The following is a 16,625-nucleotide window of genomic DNA, read 5'->3' as shown; positions in this document are numbered from 1 at the left end:
ACCACGGGACAGAGTCTCAGAACTGGAAAGGCAGTCGCTGAGGGAGAGAGACCTTTGGTGCTTCCTGGGCCATTGAGGAATGTGCTAAGGGACACTTTTCATGGTGTCACTTTGCCTAACTTAACACTCCGGAGAGTAACCTGAGTTTAGGGACTCTGTCTGTGAATAAGCATCTGTAACACGTTTTATTCTCTTAGAACAATCATCTCTTCTAGGGAAACAGCTTTGCCTCTCAATGAGTCAAAAAGACGTATTTGTTCAGGAAGGAAGGAGATCTAGATGAAAGCATTTTGCTCTTCTAAAAAATGTTGGCAGATTTAAAATTCATGTTCAAAATAGCATAGTTGACCTTGTACAAATACTCTTGATACAGTTAACTGGAAGCAAAATGGCAAGGTCAACCAGGTTTTATGGTATCTGCAATCACTTTTTTCATGTCTCTCCCCTTCTATGTGCTTCTTTCCTTCAATGTGGGCACTTAGGACTCTCAACTGCTCTTTTGCATTCTTCACTTGTTAATTCTTACTTACTTGAAAGGATCAGATTTAAGTCATTTACAACTTAGAATAAATTTAAGTCAATATTTGTACACAGTGAAACTGACCCTTAACATTGGCCTATATTTTGGGGAGTAAATTTAAAAATTAGAACGTGAAAAATGACAAAAGGCAAGAATATTTTGAACAAGTAGTTTGGGTATGGAATATTTAAAAATTAGTGTTTATATAGTCAGTATGGATACTTAGGGAAAACTTTAAAAAATTCCAAAATAAAAAAGAATTTTAAAATAGCACATGTACATCAGGTCATAAGATAAAGTTTAATACATTTGATCATGTTAAAGGACACAAAACACAGCCAATCTAACCAAATTTCAGGCATGCATTTACATAAATATATTAAATTAAGAAAAGAAATTATACACTTAAACATCCTTTTCACCTAAAAATCATTAAATCCACAGATCAACAATAAAAACCAATTCTCTGCATTTATCACTTCAAGATACAATTGTTCTATTTTAAAGATAACACAAATACACTTGTTAGAATTTATATGCATTATACATATATTATATATTACATAGATAGTGTGTATACATATGTAGTGTTTGTACAGATAGATAAATATATATACATGGGTGTGTGCACACATACAGATACACACAGATGTACTTTAGGCCATCTGTACTGTTATTGCTGGATTTTGATGTTAAACTGAATTGGAGCTGGATGGGTGTGATTATTATCTTTTGCTTCAAATGTGTTCATCATACCCATGGGGCTCACGATCCCCCATTATAAACATCCTTGCCTTTTCCATAGTACATAACCGTTCTGGGCACTTCAATAAATCTTTGTTGAATTATTGAATGGATGGATGGCTGAATAATAGATCAAGCAAAGAGTACTGAATATTATAATAACTTGGTTAAGTAGGTCAGATTAATTCAAATTTAGAAGGATTATCTGAGCCAGTGACTTTGCATGTTACTTTTCAGAAGAACATTTACAGAAATTCCAACTAGTACATATATTAACTCTGCTCCCTTAAACGTGTACCTGCTTTAATTACTTGTGCCTCTTATTGATAGAAATCCAAGCAAGGTATCCTCTGTGAATAAGGTTATGGACAAATTGCCCAAACTGTCAACAATCTAAAGGAAAATGAACAACTAGGAAAAGCAAAACGTGTTAGAAGAATGAAAAAGTTAACCATACTTTAAAACTGGACAAAATTAATCACAGATAAAGCCAGGAAAGACACAGGGGTTTCTGTACTGATTTGTTTTCTGCTTATTAATTATAATGATTTGATAATTTTTTCATTTTAATTAGACGGGTTTCTTTTAAATAGTCTTCTTTAGCATGTCCTAGCGAATTAAGCACCAAAAATTCCATAGTGCCTCAGTATCATTTATCTTGTTACCACATGGTTCTTGGTGAGATGCACGTCCAAAAATGTCCTATGAATATAATGAGATGTGGGAAATACCTGATATCTTATAAGGTTGTCAATTTGATTTCTCCATAATAGTATTATGAACAGAATGTATTAATGTGTTAATAGTATTAGGTTCTACAGTACATGAACTCCTAATTTATTCTATGAAAATCATGCTTCTGATTTTAAGAATATGAAGTAAAGAAATATCCAACGTACATTTGGGGCACAGACTAGCAAATCTGATCACACGGTGTTCATGTGAATGGAAACTTTTGGCTAGTTATTTTTTAGTGCAAAGGGAAACATACAGCAATTAGTTTCTAACTGTGAAGACGAAGCGTATTTTCTATTTAGCCATTATGAATTTCCCATCACTGTTAATGTTCCATTTTTTCTATCCTATGTGCTAAAAATGTTTTTTTTTAACTTAAAAGATTATAGTCAATTGACATAACTCACCAGACATGTTTGTTAATTTGCTTGCATATGTATACATGTATTTTAAGTAATACATAATCTACATATGCAAAAAAAAAATCCTGACTGAAATGTGAGGTCTGTCTTTGTGATATACATGAGATGTAACTTTAGAATTCATGTTGAGTTGGTAGCTTTTTTTTTTTTTGGTATGTCTCTGTGTATGCTGGCTTAAAAAATCAGTGATAAGATTTAGGCCTAAGGCTTTATGTTAATACAAGGGATCATTATTTATTTTTTATTTTTTTTTCAACCAACTTATAGATGACCTATACAAAAGAAAGCAAGGTAAATGATGGGTGTATCTTGGGCTCTCACTTAGTGAAGAATTGAAGAAAAGAGATAATCTGATAAGTGAGTAAATCTCTTTATAGCCACTAGGGAAACAACTATGATTGAGAAGAAAACAACACAACACCTTCTTACACTCTCATGAGTACATCATGCTCCCTGAAATAGTTATTTTAAGACAATTTTCAAAACTTATATATGAGTAGCTATTTAAGAGAACGAAGTGTTGAAGTTGGCTAGGATTAGTGTTTGGCAGGTTTTCCGGTTTTGTTTTTAATATTTTTAATATCGAAATGCTTCTATTCTTAGGTTTCCCACCTTGTCATCATATTAATTATTAGAGGTATGACTGATTTGTGTTGATGTGATGACGAGAAAGAAAGTAAGAGAGCAAACATCTATTTCTTTAGGATATTCTAATGAAGAACTTTCTAAACGTATTGCCAGTAATCACAGTAACAGGCCCACTAACTTCCTGTGGGTAATAAAGAAATAGGTACATTTTCTGGGCATGGAACTTTGGTCTGAGTTCTCTGCAAGTTCAAGTCTCAAGGGTGGGGAAAGAAGACTCTGAAGTCTCCATTGAGGAACTACTTATTTTTTCCTCATCAATTTCAGATAATCTTATTTAAAATAGACTCCACCGAGGTTGCTTGAATAGGAAATAGCTACTAACTTTCCCTACTGTTAACTTGTGCTCTTGACTGAGGATATTCTTTTCAGCATCCAAGATGGAACCCCAGCTGAGCTGGGACATCCAGGCTGGGAGTCATTTACGCCTTTTGTTACTTCTTTCAACGATTGTAATAGGTCAGTCTATTATGTTCATATTTGTCTACTGTTCTTTACGATATAGCATCTGAGCAAATGTGGTACTAGGAGAAGGTGTTTTCAGGAAAATAAAGAAAAGATCATAACCAGCAAAATCAATAGCAACCTGCCCCAGGGTATCTTTATTATGGATGTAGTGAAGACATGTCTGTTTAGTCAGAACCAATAGAAATAGAGAAGAGAGAAGTTAAGAGGAAGAGGGATACGTGGGGGTGGGGAGGCAAAAAGACAGAGAAACAGAGAAAAAGAAAGATAGATATCTCAGATAACGTTCTATAGAGACACCCAGAAACTCTAATTTATTGATCAGCCAACTACAAATGCCTATGATATACCTTCGTTTCCTCTTAAAAATTTAGGTTTGGTTTCTCTTTTATGTTTCCAAGCTAAAAACGTTAGACTAATAAAAGTTTAAATTAATGTGTTCTTTAAAAGTCCCTAGATGTAGCATCTAACCTTAAGTCCTAAACCTAGTAGGCTTCTTGTATAGTTTATGATTTGGAGATATAAACAACATCAAAAAAATGTTAAAAATTATTAGTACATTATCATGTAATTATTTTCAAAGAAATAAATAGAGAAGAAGTGACTGCTCTGAAGTATGTAAATGAAAAAGAGAATGGTTTTCTATTTAGGTTGTATGTATAGGTTGCATGTGTAGGTAGGTTTCTTGGCTCTTTCTTTATGAGATAGTCTGTTAACCTGAGAGAACTTCTGAGTGTTCTTTGTGATAAAATAAAAGATATATTTTACAATAGCCACATTGAAAGGAAATTCCAAGAAGAAAGGTATGAATGGAAGCACTTTTTATCATCACTCAAGTTTCTTAAATCTTCCCTTCTTTCCACTTTAATGATGTGCCAATTCAGTTATCTTCTCATTACCTTAAATAACTAGCAAGAAAACGAAGTTCTATTCACCAGAACAAGAGTTTGGCAGAGGCAGTGGCGGAAAGGTTTTCCCAACTCTTTATAACTACCGTAACAGCATTTCACATTAAATTGATACCCAAAGCTTAAGTTCTAGAATGGAAAAAGGGATAATAATCTACATTTTTCTATTTCTTTATTTATCTTTATCTCACACATTTGTATCCATACCAAGGACATTTTCTTCCATTTTGATTATGTGCTTTTGGAACCGAGTAGATGTTACCATTCGTGTGATGAAACAATCATTTTTCCCTAGCTCATACGTTTTAACCAATTCGCACTTGCCTCTCATCATGAATTATTTAAGATCATTCTCCAGTCACATATTTTAAAAATCTACTTGAAAGGAAAGGTCAAAAGATTTTTTGAAATGACCCCTGAGTTTTAAAAAGGTAGCTATTAATTAGCCATTGCTATTTACTTCTCTCCTAAGAACAGAGAGAAATGACTGTCTTTGCTGGGGTTTAATATCCCTGGATCTTGAGATTTTCTTTTTAAAAGATTTTGATCTGTTATTCTAATGACTCACAATAGAAAAGGCAATGATACCTGGGGTACATATGTTTTTCTAAGTCATCTGAAACTCTTTCACTTGTGAAAGGGCTGTATAAAAAAAGCTAGGTCTGATCAATTTAATCTAGATGTTTTTAAATAGGAGAACAAATGGCAATAGAACACCATTCCTTTTGGAAAGAAAGATGGAAAGATTAAAAGATGTAAGAAGAAATGCTGGGCGTTTTCAGATTTGGCTGAATATATAGCAGTATCCTTACTGTTTTCAGTGAAACTATGTACAGGAGAATGTGTAATAAAACTGCACAATTTGACAGATTTAGACAGCTGGCTCCCTCACAAGAAGTTCACATTTTGTGAATGTCACCCACGTTGAATAAGAGACGATGAGATGGTTAAGGTCCATTTACAAAAATGGTTGTCAGGACATTTTTTTTTTTAATTGTAAAACTTTCTGTGATGGAATTCAGTAAAAGGGCTATGAAGAGAAAGCAAAGAGGACAAAAGACTGCTATTAACCTACAGATGTGGGCTAGTACAGGGTTCACTGCAAGATTTGTCACACTGTTGGGCCAATGAAGTGTTCGTGTGACTAGAAGGGACCACCCCTTTTCTGGGGTAAGAGGGCAATTTGGTCTCCATGCTCATTTAATCCTGAGACTTCTTTGAATAGACTGTCAATTGAAATCTAAATTGTGCAAAATTATGCATGCACTTTTTAATGCAGGCTATTGTTCACTAAGCACTGCACCAAGATTTGTCAACCCATTTCCACTGGGTATGAGGTCACTTGAAACTTAAGTAATCATATATGGAAGACAAGAGCAGAGTACTTAACCAACCTTTCTATGTTGTGATTTCTCACTGTGCTTTATTTGCAAATCTCTCGCTTTAAAACAATAGACAAATATTAGTTACAAGATTTTGTTTATTTTTGAAATTAAGGCTCCTTTTCGTAATGGTAAGAAGCAGGTTTGGGAAGTCAGTCTGTGCTGTATAATCTGTCCTACTCTACAATTTAGATTCTGGAGGAACACACGTTTAGAGAAGGGCAACCTATAGTAGGTGCCCACATGTGATGAGTCGATGTTTTTTCAGTGGGGCAAAGAGGTCTGATAATTTTGTTATAATCCAAACGTGGCAGGATGGCCTCAAAAACCGTGAAGAAAAACGTGTACCAGACTTTTTGCAGTTTAAGTTAGAACGTGGCAGTTCTTGAAAAACCCGAACAGAACATTTGCAGGAAATTTATTCATAAATGAACCAGAGAGGATTTTCACTGAGTTCCGAAGGAACGTATACATTAAAAGTCATATTTGGCAAGAATGATCATATTAAAAATTTGTACAAGTGACAGCTTACACAGGCAAGATTTGTTAAAAACGAGTGAACTCTTCCAGTGAGGCGATTCAGTGTGAAACCTGCAACATTCTCATCACATATACTCTGACAGTCTTGCTATGGTGAAAAACACTTTACAAATGTTTAATGCTGGAATTTTATAAGGAGTGGCTGTTTTCTTGCTTTTTCATCCGTCGGTAATGATTACATGTTGGCACAAGGATACATTGCTAGATTAGATCCTCAGCACATTAAAGACTGTTTGCTTTCTCACTCCCCTTCTTTCCAATTAAGTTGGTGAAAAATGTAACTTTAGTATTTTACAGGACAGGGTAAAGGTGTTTCATCTAGGTGATGTCTATATTATAAAAATAAAATAAAAAATATAAATATGTAACACAAACCCAGTGCCTATTGTTAAATAAACTATACAATAAAAGCAGACCTTTTAGGAAGATTGGTTTTAGACTTTGCCATTATGATTTAATTGGAAAACAATCTTGAAATTAAGCTAGAGTAACCAGATTTCTCTGCCAATAAAAAGGTAAGTGCGTTAACATTCTGCAATTGGATACATTGATAAAAATGAAGATTACAATTTTATATCAAGTTGCCCTCTTAGAACTTCATCAGGGAGCTCTGACACATTCTCTCATATTATAGTCCTTTAATATAAAAATACGGCCTTTTAAAATTCAACCCATCAGATTGCACAGTAATGTTTTAAAACTCTGTTGAAGTTGACTTTAGTGATTACAGACAGAAAATTCCTGGGAAGGCAAATAATCTCTTCTGGTGACATAAAAATTCTGTTATCAATTTACAATGGAATTTCTGGGGAAATCACTCCGCACAAGGAAATATATATTTAAAAAACCCATCTGTTATGCAACCACACTCACGGGGGTTGTGAGTGTGTGTGCGTATGTGAACAAACGTGCCTATATACACACACAGGGTCTGCACATTTCTGGAAATGACTTTTAAATTAATCAAAGAAAATGAAATCACAGGAGTGTGTAGCAGGATAACAGTCGTTCTTTTTAATGACAGGATAAAAAATAAATGCCCATTGGAAAGGAATAGTCAAACAGTCCCAGAAACTATACAATGTAACTTGTTAGATCCAGCAAATAAGATGTCATGTCAATGATCTGATCAAGAATACCTGCCCTGGTCACTCTGCGGAGGTTTCTGTCCACTTGTTCACACTGAGGACCAAGATATCCTTTTTTACAGAGGCACTTGTTGGGTCTAACACAGACACCGCCGTGGCGACACGCTGGCTCACATTTCGCTGGGAGAAAAAAAAGAGCAATAAAATCACACTCCATTCTATAAGTCTGAAACAGCACTGAGTATGAGGCCAATAAATATCTGACGAGTAAGGGAATGGAGGGAAAGGAGGAGGAAGCCAGTCCCAAAATGATCCCAAAGTTAATAAGTACAAAGAAAGAAGGCTTTCAGACTTATAGTTATTTGGGCGCCAGAACGCAACAGACAGTGGGAGACATTTCGAGAGAAGCGGATCATCCAGATCATGGGAAACAATTTCAATCCCTTGCAGAACTGACTTTATGTAAAATGAGGATTTCAGTTCTTGAAAACTTCTGCTTCCCTAGGGCATCTCCAACACAGGGCCTGCCAAGTACCGCTCTGTTTCCGTCCCTCTGGGGTAGGACCTCACAGTGGGAAGGGCGCGGCCAGAGAGAAAGGCCCAGTGGCTGGAGCATCACCAATGTAACATCAAGAAATGGTCAGGTTTTTGGGCTTCCCTCGTGGTGCAGTGGTTAAGAATCCGCCTGCCAGTGCAGGGGGCACGGGTTCGAGCCCTGGTCCGGGAGGATCCCACATGCTGCGGAGCAGCTGGGCCCGTGCGCCACAGCTGCTGAGCCTGCGCTCTGGAGCCTGCGAGCCACAGCTGCTAAGCCCACACGCCACAACTGCTGAGGCCTGCGCGCCTGGAGCCTGTGCTCTGCAACGGGAGAGGCCACCGTGATGGGAGGCCCGTGCACCCGCGGCACGGAGTGACCCCCGCTTGCCGCAACTGGAGAGGGCCCGCCTGCAGCAGCGAAGATCCAACGCAGCCAAAAATAAATAAATAAATAAATTAATTAAAAGAATAAAAACACTAGAGTTTAGAAAAAAAAAAAGAAATGGTCAGTTTTTGATTTGGGCTGGAGGGAGCATCCACCACGTGGATTCCCCTGGATTCCTCCCGTTCCTTGTTCCCAGGGGGTGTAGTGCATATGCTCCTTTCTGATTACACCCTGAAGCCCCTTCTTGGGGTCAGTGCAGTTGCCCAGTGAAAGACGTTCTGAGCAATCCTTTACAGGGCTGCTCTACGGAGCAGGATTGCTTCAGAAAAGAATGTTTACCACTCTAATACAGGTGGGGAATGTAAAGATTTATTGCTAAAATGAGATGGAGACATAAAATTGGGTACATAACTTAATTGTCTCTTACTGATAGGACGAATCTGAGGTGTGCAGCCACTGTAGACAGAATCAAATTCCTTGAATACATGTCCTTATACTTTTAGGGGACAGAGTTATTTTAACCTTTTCCAGGGCATTCGTCAAAATCCAGGGGTCTGTGGCTGATATATGGGAAAGAAAGAACAGGGAGAAAATAGACCAGAATAGTCTTTCAAATTTGTGGGAGATGAGCAAACTATGTGAGTGTATGAATAAAGTTCTTACTTGGGTCAAAAGTTCTTACCTGGGTCAAAAATACCACAAATATATTACTTTAATAAAATGGTTCTGGTTTCTCTTGTATATTCAAAGTATTTAGTTGATTTAGTGGAAAGATTAAAGTACTTTATGACAGCCGTGCCAACCTTTTTGGCACCAGGGACCAGTTTTGTGGAAGGCAATTTTTCCACAGACCGGGGGTGGGGTGGGTGGGGGATGGTTTCGGGATGATTCAAGAGCATTACGTTTATTGTGCACTTTATTTCTATTATTATTACATTGTAATATATAATGAAATAATTATACAGCTCACCATAATGCAGAATCAGTGGGAGCCCTGAGCTTGTTTTCACTTGCCACTCACTGATAGGGTTTTGATGTGAGTCTGCAAGCAGTTGATTTATTGTGGTCTCTGTGCAGTCAGACCTCTCTGCTAACGGTAATCTGTATTTGCAGCCACTCCCCAGCGCTGGCATCATCCTCTCAGCTCCACCTCAGATCATCAGGCACTAGATTCTCACGAGGAGCGCGCAGCCTAGATCCCTCGCGTGCGCAGTTCACAGTAGGGTTCGCGCTCCTGTGAGAACCTAATGCCGCCGCTGATCTGACAGGAGGCGGAGCTCAGGCGGTAATACGAGCGATGGGGAGCGGCTGTAAATACAGACGAAGCGTCACTTGCTCACCTGCCGCTCACCTCCTACTGTGTGGCCTGGTTCCTAACAGGCCACAGACCGGTACCGGTACCAGTCTGTGGCCCGGGGGTTGGGGACCCCTGCTTATAAACTTACATTTATATCATATATCATTATTAATATCTATTATGGTATGTATTAAGCCACCTAGATTCAAAATTATGTTTACCCTCAGTTTAACATACTGTTACTAGCAGGCACTCAATAAACATTTGTTATCTGATGACTTGAGGTGACTTAAAAGGTTAGGCAAAATATAAGTAAGGAGTAAGACAGAATGGACACCACGTAAAAGCAGAGAGAACAGATATTGTCAAGCATAGAAGGAAGCAGAGGGCAGATATATCATCAGGAATTAGAATATTATTGCATTTAAACACTGATTCTCATTTTTTGGCCAACTAATGAAAAAGGAGACAGAATGGGTCAATAGAATGTAAGCATTTTAAAAAAATAATGTAATTACTTAATTTCTGTTGAGTTTCAGTTATGATAGCTTTTTCCTAGAGATGTAACCATGATATCAATCAACCACGTGATATTATTAGTGCTGAAGCAATTTAAGCTTAAAATGGATATTGTCTCTGTGACTTTAAATGTCTACTTTATTTTGACAATATATGAGGTAAACGAGGTATGGTTATAATTTTTTGAAACAAATGCATGTTTAGAATAAAGAAAAAAGGCATTTATGAATTAAGGATACTGTTAAATATTAATATGGGACTTGAATTTTCTTTGGCAAGAGATACTTTAATATTTGAAATAGCAGAGATCAAAATCTTTTGCAAGTAATATGTATGTGCTGGTTGTTGAAAATGTACTTTCAATATACACATCTTAAACTCTAGGTATCTAAATTAATCTAATTGTCTTACTTCACACCAAGCAGAATTTAAACGCGATTACATGTATCTGCAGAAGTCGCAAGTTAAAGGATAGAATAGCCTTGGAATGACTCTCATTTGCTCTCTGAGCAGCTGCACCCCACCTGATGGTCCACAAGGCAGTGGCAAAAAGAATGGAAAAATCTCATTATATGCCTCTAGATAACTGCATTTTCCCCTTTTTTATAAAAACACCCACTGAAAACCCTTGTTTTTAGCACGCTGCAGCAAGAAAGCAAGCAGCAAATTTAGGGAGGGCCTTTACGGAGTGTCTGGAAAATGCTGGCACTCGGAAAGGGGCTTTGCAAGCACCAGGTCATTGGCTGGTGTGAAAGCTCCAACCCAGGACTGAGTGTCCACAGGGATGATCCAGTTGGGCTGTTTTCACGTGTGGCTTTGTGAAAGAACTCGATTATGTTTATGATTAACTTATATACGTGAACTGTTTCCATTAGGAAAATAGGCAACGATTTCAGGTGCAAGTTCAGAAACAGACTGAGCATTACTATTGTATAAACGGCTACAGTTTTGAACACTAGGTCATTCTAGAAGAAGTAACTAACGTTAAGTTCTTGCAGGCCCAATCTCCCCGGAACAGAAAGAACACTAACCGACTCTGCACCAGTCCCCTTCCCATCCTGGACTGCAGCAGCACTTTCCTGTGGGCGCGCAGTAGCCGTTCCGACAGAGCCGGGAGCACTCAGAGGTCAGGGTCTGGGCAGGCTGGACCGTGGCCCTGCATTCCTCAGGCATCAGAGGTCTGCATCAAAAGACAACCGTCAAAAGTGCATTTCGGTTGCAAATCAATATTGGAATGAAATCTAGTGATTTCGGAGCTTGCAAAGCACGTCTCTTGCTTTCCAAAGAGAACTTTCTTTTACGCCACTCAGACAGAAAGGTCGACAACTTTCTAAAAGGAGAAAATACACACCCATGAGGAAACAAACTAACCAGTTTTGAACCAAAGGGAACAAAATCAAACATGGTAAGAAACTTTATCATGATCAAAATTCATTGATTAAAAATGTAATTACGTTACATCAATATTTTGGTAGCTAAGAATTCCTAGCAATTACCATTTGAAAACTAAAGATGAATAGATATTTTAAAGCTTTTTTTTTTCCCCCTTGAAACTCCCGAAGTTTTTAGGAATAGCACCTGAGATAGGTTTCACTTGTTATTGGCATATTTGACAACATCACGAGGCTGAAGGCACTCATCGGAATGAACAGTTGTAGCCTAAAAAGCTTGGGAATCATTTTTTATTTCATTTTTACATTTCTTTCGAAATACTTTTTCCAGAATGACTGTTCTTAAAAGGACGTCATAACACATGTGTGTGTTTACTACTGACTCAAAGTTTAAACTCTTTATGCAAAGAATGATCTACATAGAGAGATTTTATATACATACATGTGTATATGTACATATATATTTTTATAATTTGATTTTGTCCCGCTATGAAGAAAAAGAATGCTAATAGTAGCAAACAAAAACATCTGTCAGGTTAAAAGTCATAGACTTTGTTTTAATTGCTCTACAATTGCCATCAGTTTTAATTGCTCTACAATTGCCATCATTTAGAGAGGGACCAAGATGCCTTCAGAAGATGGTTGTTATAGTTCTTAATGTTTTTGAATAAGAGGCTGTCTTTCAAGTTGTTTCACACTGGAATCATGATCACACCTGCTCATTACCTAATCTTTGGGAAAAAATGTGCAGCGGTACTTTGCTATCAGTCACTGCTACCTGTGCCTCAGTGTGGTGAGAAAGCCCTTTTCAGTGAAGGAATGTAAGTAAACACTTCATCACCAGTCAAATCACCACCAGGAGGATGGGCAAATCAGTTGGAGTCCTTAAGTACCATAACAAAGAAGGTGATAATTATAGGTCAGAACCACCACAGAGGTAAATGATATAGCTTTCCGAGAGAAGGAAATAATTAGGCCCTGCAGACTCAGTTTTCTTGAGACAGGTTATCTTGTTATGCACCTGTAGCAATATGAACAGTGATAATAATTTGGAGCTTGACCTCAGGCTGTTTCTACAATGACTCAAAACCATAGTTAAAATATCTAATGACTTCTTTAGCTCCTCTCTCCAATAAGATCCCCTTCTCTGTTGAAAGCATTGTTTGGGATTGACATGTAGACACTGCTATATTTGAAATAGATAACCAACAAGGACCTACTGTATAGCACAGGGAACTCTGCTCAATATCCTGTAATAACATAAATAGGAAAAGAATTTGAAAAAAAATAGATACACGTATATGCATAACTGAATCACTTTGCTGTACACCTGAAACATAACATTGTTGATCGACCATGCTCCAATATAAAATAAAAACTGAAAAAAATACAGTATTGTTTTGCAACTAACGTGACAATTCAGAAGACTCCCTTAAATCTATTCAACCTCTTATTTAAATCTAGAAATGGTCAGCTTATGTGAAAGGTACTTAAGGCATTCCATATTTTCACTCAGAACACACCATCAAATATTTCCTATGTGCCCCCAAGGGAGTCTTTCTGAGAGTAATGGCAGAGTGTGATAAGGTGGAGAAGATGTTAAATAGATATGCCAAGGAAAGTGAGGGCATTACCTTGGCCTTCTTATTGTTGAATAGCCCAAGTCTGCCTATTTCTTCCTCATATAAAATTCTTATTTTGTTTGTGAGACGATGGTGGCATTTGTGACCATCAGAAGAGCAGTTTCTCAGTAGCCATGACGTTCTTCTGAGTCACAGGCCACCACCATTTACTGAGTGATAATCAGTAAACAGGTATTGTTTCCATTTTACAGGTAACTGAGATTCTGTTTACCCAATTCTATTTGTTACTCACTCGTTCACGCTCTTTCTGATTCATTCAAGAAAAGAGGCCCAGAAGCAGAGTGTGTCAAGATATGTTACATGTTATATGCAATGCAAAAAACGCAGGCACATAGCTCACATGCTACTTGATGATATGGTTCATGCCTGAGCAGATGAATCTAAAGAGGAGAAGACACCATGTGGATTAAGAACGTAGGTGACTTCGATCAAACAACTACCACCGGAAGATGTTGCCTGTTTGAGGCAAAGTGTAGGGACATTGATTCATGTGCACTGGGAACAGATAAGGGGGGTGTGACGACACTGGGAACAGATAAGGGGGTATGACGAATAGGGATTCTCTGTGGAAGTTCGGTTCTTCAGGGCAGCGTATCTGATCCTTTTTTCCCCGGATGATCCTCCAATTAGACACTTTGTCTGATTTTCACCAAACATTCAAATGTGTGGAAACTCAGATTACGGAGGGAATTCTAAGTTGTTGTTTTCTTGCCTAGGGTTGAGCAAAAATGCTTATCTATCGGTGGATGTGACTGCTTCATGCTTGGGCTTGTTTAGCTTATATAAAACTGTGTGGCTGTCATATATAAACATCATGATGCCCTTAAATTTTTATTTAATTACCTAGGAAAATAATTTTTTTTTCTTTTATGAAGTTGACAACTTACATTCCTCACTTAGCATGTTAAATAAATCCTCTCTCTCTCTGTTATTCTACTGGGGAGCCTTGAACATGAAAATGTACATAAAACATAGCCCATCACCTATAGGACTTCTCTTAAGGAATGAGTAATTCTATTTCCCCTTTCCTTTCCCCATTGAAATGAAAGCTTTCTGAGGGCAAAAACTATATATTCAATTCTCTTCAAGTCTAGTCATTGACTCTGCCAAGTACTGTGCTCTTTACGGGGATAAGACAGAAACAAAACAGGGTCATGATCTTCATGGAGACCACTGAGGGGAAGACAGACAAGCAAACACAAAAGTATAAGGCAGTATAATCTTTGCTATGATACAGATGCATATGAAGTATCACAGGAATACAGATGAAGGTGCAATTAATTTAGGATTGAGGGATGTTATAGAAAGATGATATTTAAGCTACCAAAGTATTTTATCTCCTCAACTACTTATAGTCATAGGAGGTAGGAAAATACCATAGGCATTCAATAAATGTTTATTGAATTGAATGCATATAGTAGAAACTTTTTTCAAGTCTGGAATATAAATTCCATGAAGACAAATATTTCCCTCTCTTCTCTTGTGTCTTTCCAGGACCCAGAAGAGTGTACAGCACATGGAAGATCCTTATTAAAAATCTGTTGAATGAATGAACTGAGTGGAATTTTAAAAAGGTATTTGTTTCTTTAAAATGCTACTGAGTGACAATATTAGGAATATATGGACTATTTAGGGGAGGGATATCATTAAAATCGAATCACTATACTTTATATCATAAGCATAAAACTAAAAACACTCACTGTATTTCTCTCCATTGGCTAAATTAACTTGTATTAATTACAAGTATTTGTAATTACAAATTACAAATTTGTAATATTGTATTACAAAATTCTTCCAAGGCATAGTTAAATTCATTTTAAATAAAGCATTTTTACACTAATTATAATCATAATAAATAAACAACAGGCTAAGAAGTAAGCATGACATAAAGAGATGGGATTACTTTCTCCTCCAGCTGGGAATTACGTCAACATATCAACATTCATTTTTCTAGTAATACATTTGTTAAAGTTTGACAAAGATTTTTGGTGATCCCAAACATCTCTTTCCTCTCCACTCATTCTTTGTTCTAGGGACATTTCTTCTTTCCATTGAAAAGAGTAAGGTTCCTTTACATGGAATGAGGAGAAAGAAAAGGGAATAAAACAAGTAAATTTGAACTTTATAATTATTGTCACCTTGAAATAAACCATCTTGTATATTCCTAATTACTACATATACACACCTAGATGGGATCTAAACAAAAATCTAGGGTATATACTTGTGATAGATGAACTCATTTTTCATTCTTATTTTTATTACACTGGGAAATTGAGCATCTTAATGTAGGCCTAATAAAAATTACTTAAATGGTCTTGCTCTCCTTTTAAGCAATTACTTTTTAAACTTTTGGACTCTTAGGTCTACTGAATGAAGTCTGAGATAGCTTTCAAAATAGAAAACTTACCCAAGAGGCTATTCAGGTTTTTAATAAAGAATATATGGTGCCCATTTGTTGACAGTTATCCCCATAGTTCTCAAACTTAATTTAAATCAGAAAAACACATTTTCTAACCCCTTTACACATGACAAATAATGAAACACTAAAGCGATAGTGTAGAAAACTGCCCAACATTTTTTAACGTATAGAGCATTGTTTTCAGAAATGTAAGACATTCTCTTAGAAACCTACATTGGCTGGTTCTGTGTAATAGCATAAAGCTTTAGATACTTTCTTGAAATAAAGGAGGAAGTTGAGAAGCCTGAGTAATTTATAACACACATTATACTGTGATGACTTTTTGTGAATAGCTAAGGCCAACAGTGAATGTCTCTGGGTATTGGGATTAAAGAATGGATTTAATTTTATGATACTTAATAAGTGAATGAATCAATCAATAAATGAGAAGTCTTGGGCTTCCCTGGTGGCGCAGTGGTTGAGAGTCCGCCTGCCGATGCAGGGGACATGGGTTCGCGCCCCGGTCCGGGAAGATCCCACATGCCGCGGAGCGGCTGGGGCAACGGGAGAGGCCACAACAGTGAGAGGCCCGTGTACCGCAAAAAAAAAAAACAAAAAAACAAAACAAAACAAACAAAAACAAAAATGAGAAGTCTTCTGTACATTTGTGTGGAAGCACAGGGATAAATTCTGTCTTAGCAGGCCTGATCTTCGGAGTGAGTGTTACAGAACTCGATCTATTGTGTCCTTTATGAAAAGTAAAGGGGTTCATTCTGAAATTTTTGTTAGGGGTTCAGATTTTAAATTCATGTTATTGTAAAACAAAGTACATCGATCATGAGTAATACTCTTTTATAAAAATCCTGACTCATTGGAAATTTCAGAAGATGTGCTAATTCTATAGCTTCTCATAGACAACAGTCTGCTTGAGGTGATTAAGGACGTGACATAAGAACTGTCTTATTCTTTTTTTTTTTTTTGTCTTGTGGGATCTTAGTTCCCTGAC

The 16,625-nt window shown here is 37.0% G+C and overlaps 1 protein-coding gene across 3 annotated transcripts in view; it reads right to left on the bottom strand.

Annotated features, from left to right (window-relative positions):
- Positions 1-1,031: 1,031 nt before the first annotated feature.
- The window catches only part of HHIP (hedgehog interacting protein), a 95,548-nt gene continuing 79,954 nt past the window's right edge, over positions 1,032-16,625 (bottom strand). The window contains exons 12-14 of one of the 3 annotated variants that reach the window (XM_007116646.3): positions 11,219-11,367; positions 7,501-7,629; positions 1,032-6,690 (exon numbers count right to left, since the gene is read on the bottom strand). In XM_007116646.3, coding sequence (XP_007116708.1) covers positions 6,680-6,690; positions 7,501-7,629; positions 11,219-11,367 — 289 coding nt within the window. In that variant the 3' untranslated portion in view covers positions 1,032-6,679. Of the gene's footprint in view, positions 6,691-6,789; positions 7,630-11,218; positions 11,368-16,625 lie in introns of those variants that run through there. The other 2 variants (XM_007116647.3, XM_007116645.1) reach the window with 2 other exon arrangements.

The sequence above is a fragment of the Physeter macrocephalus genome, chromosome 7, assembly GCF_002837175.3.
Source record: "Physeter macrocephalus isolate SW-GA chromosome 7, ASM283717v5, whole genome shotgun sequence".
In the NCBI taxonomy this organism is placed as follows: Eukaryota; Metazoa; Chordata; class Mammalia; order Artiodactyla; family Physeteridae; genus Physeter; species Physeter macrocephalus.
The sequence above is the reverse complement of the archived record's forward strand: the minus strand, read 5'-3'. Positions and strand labels throughout refer to the sequence as shown.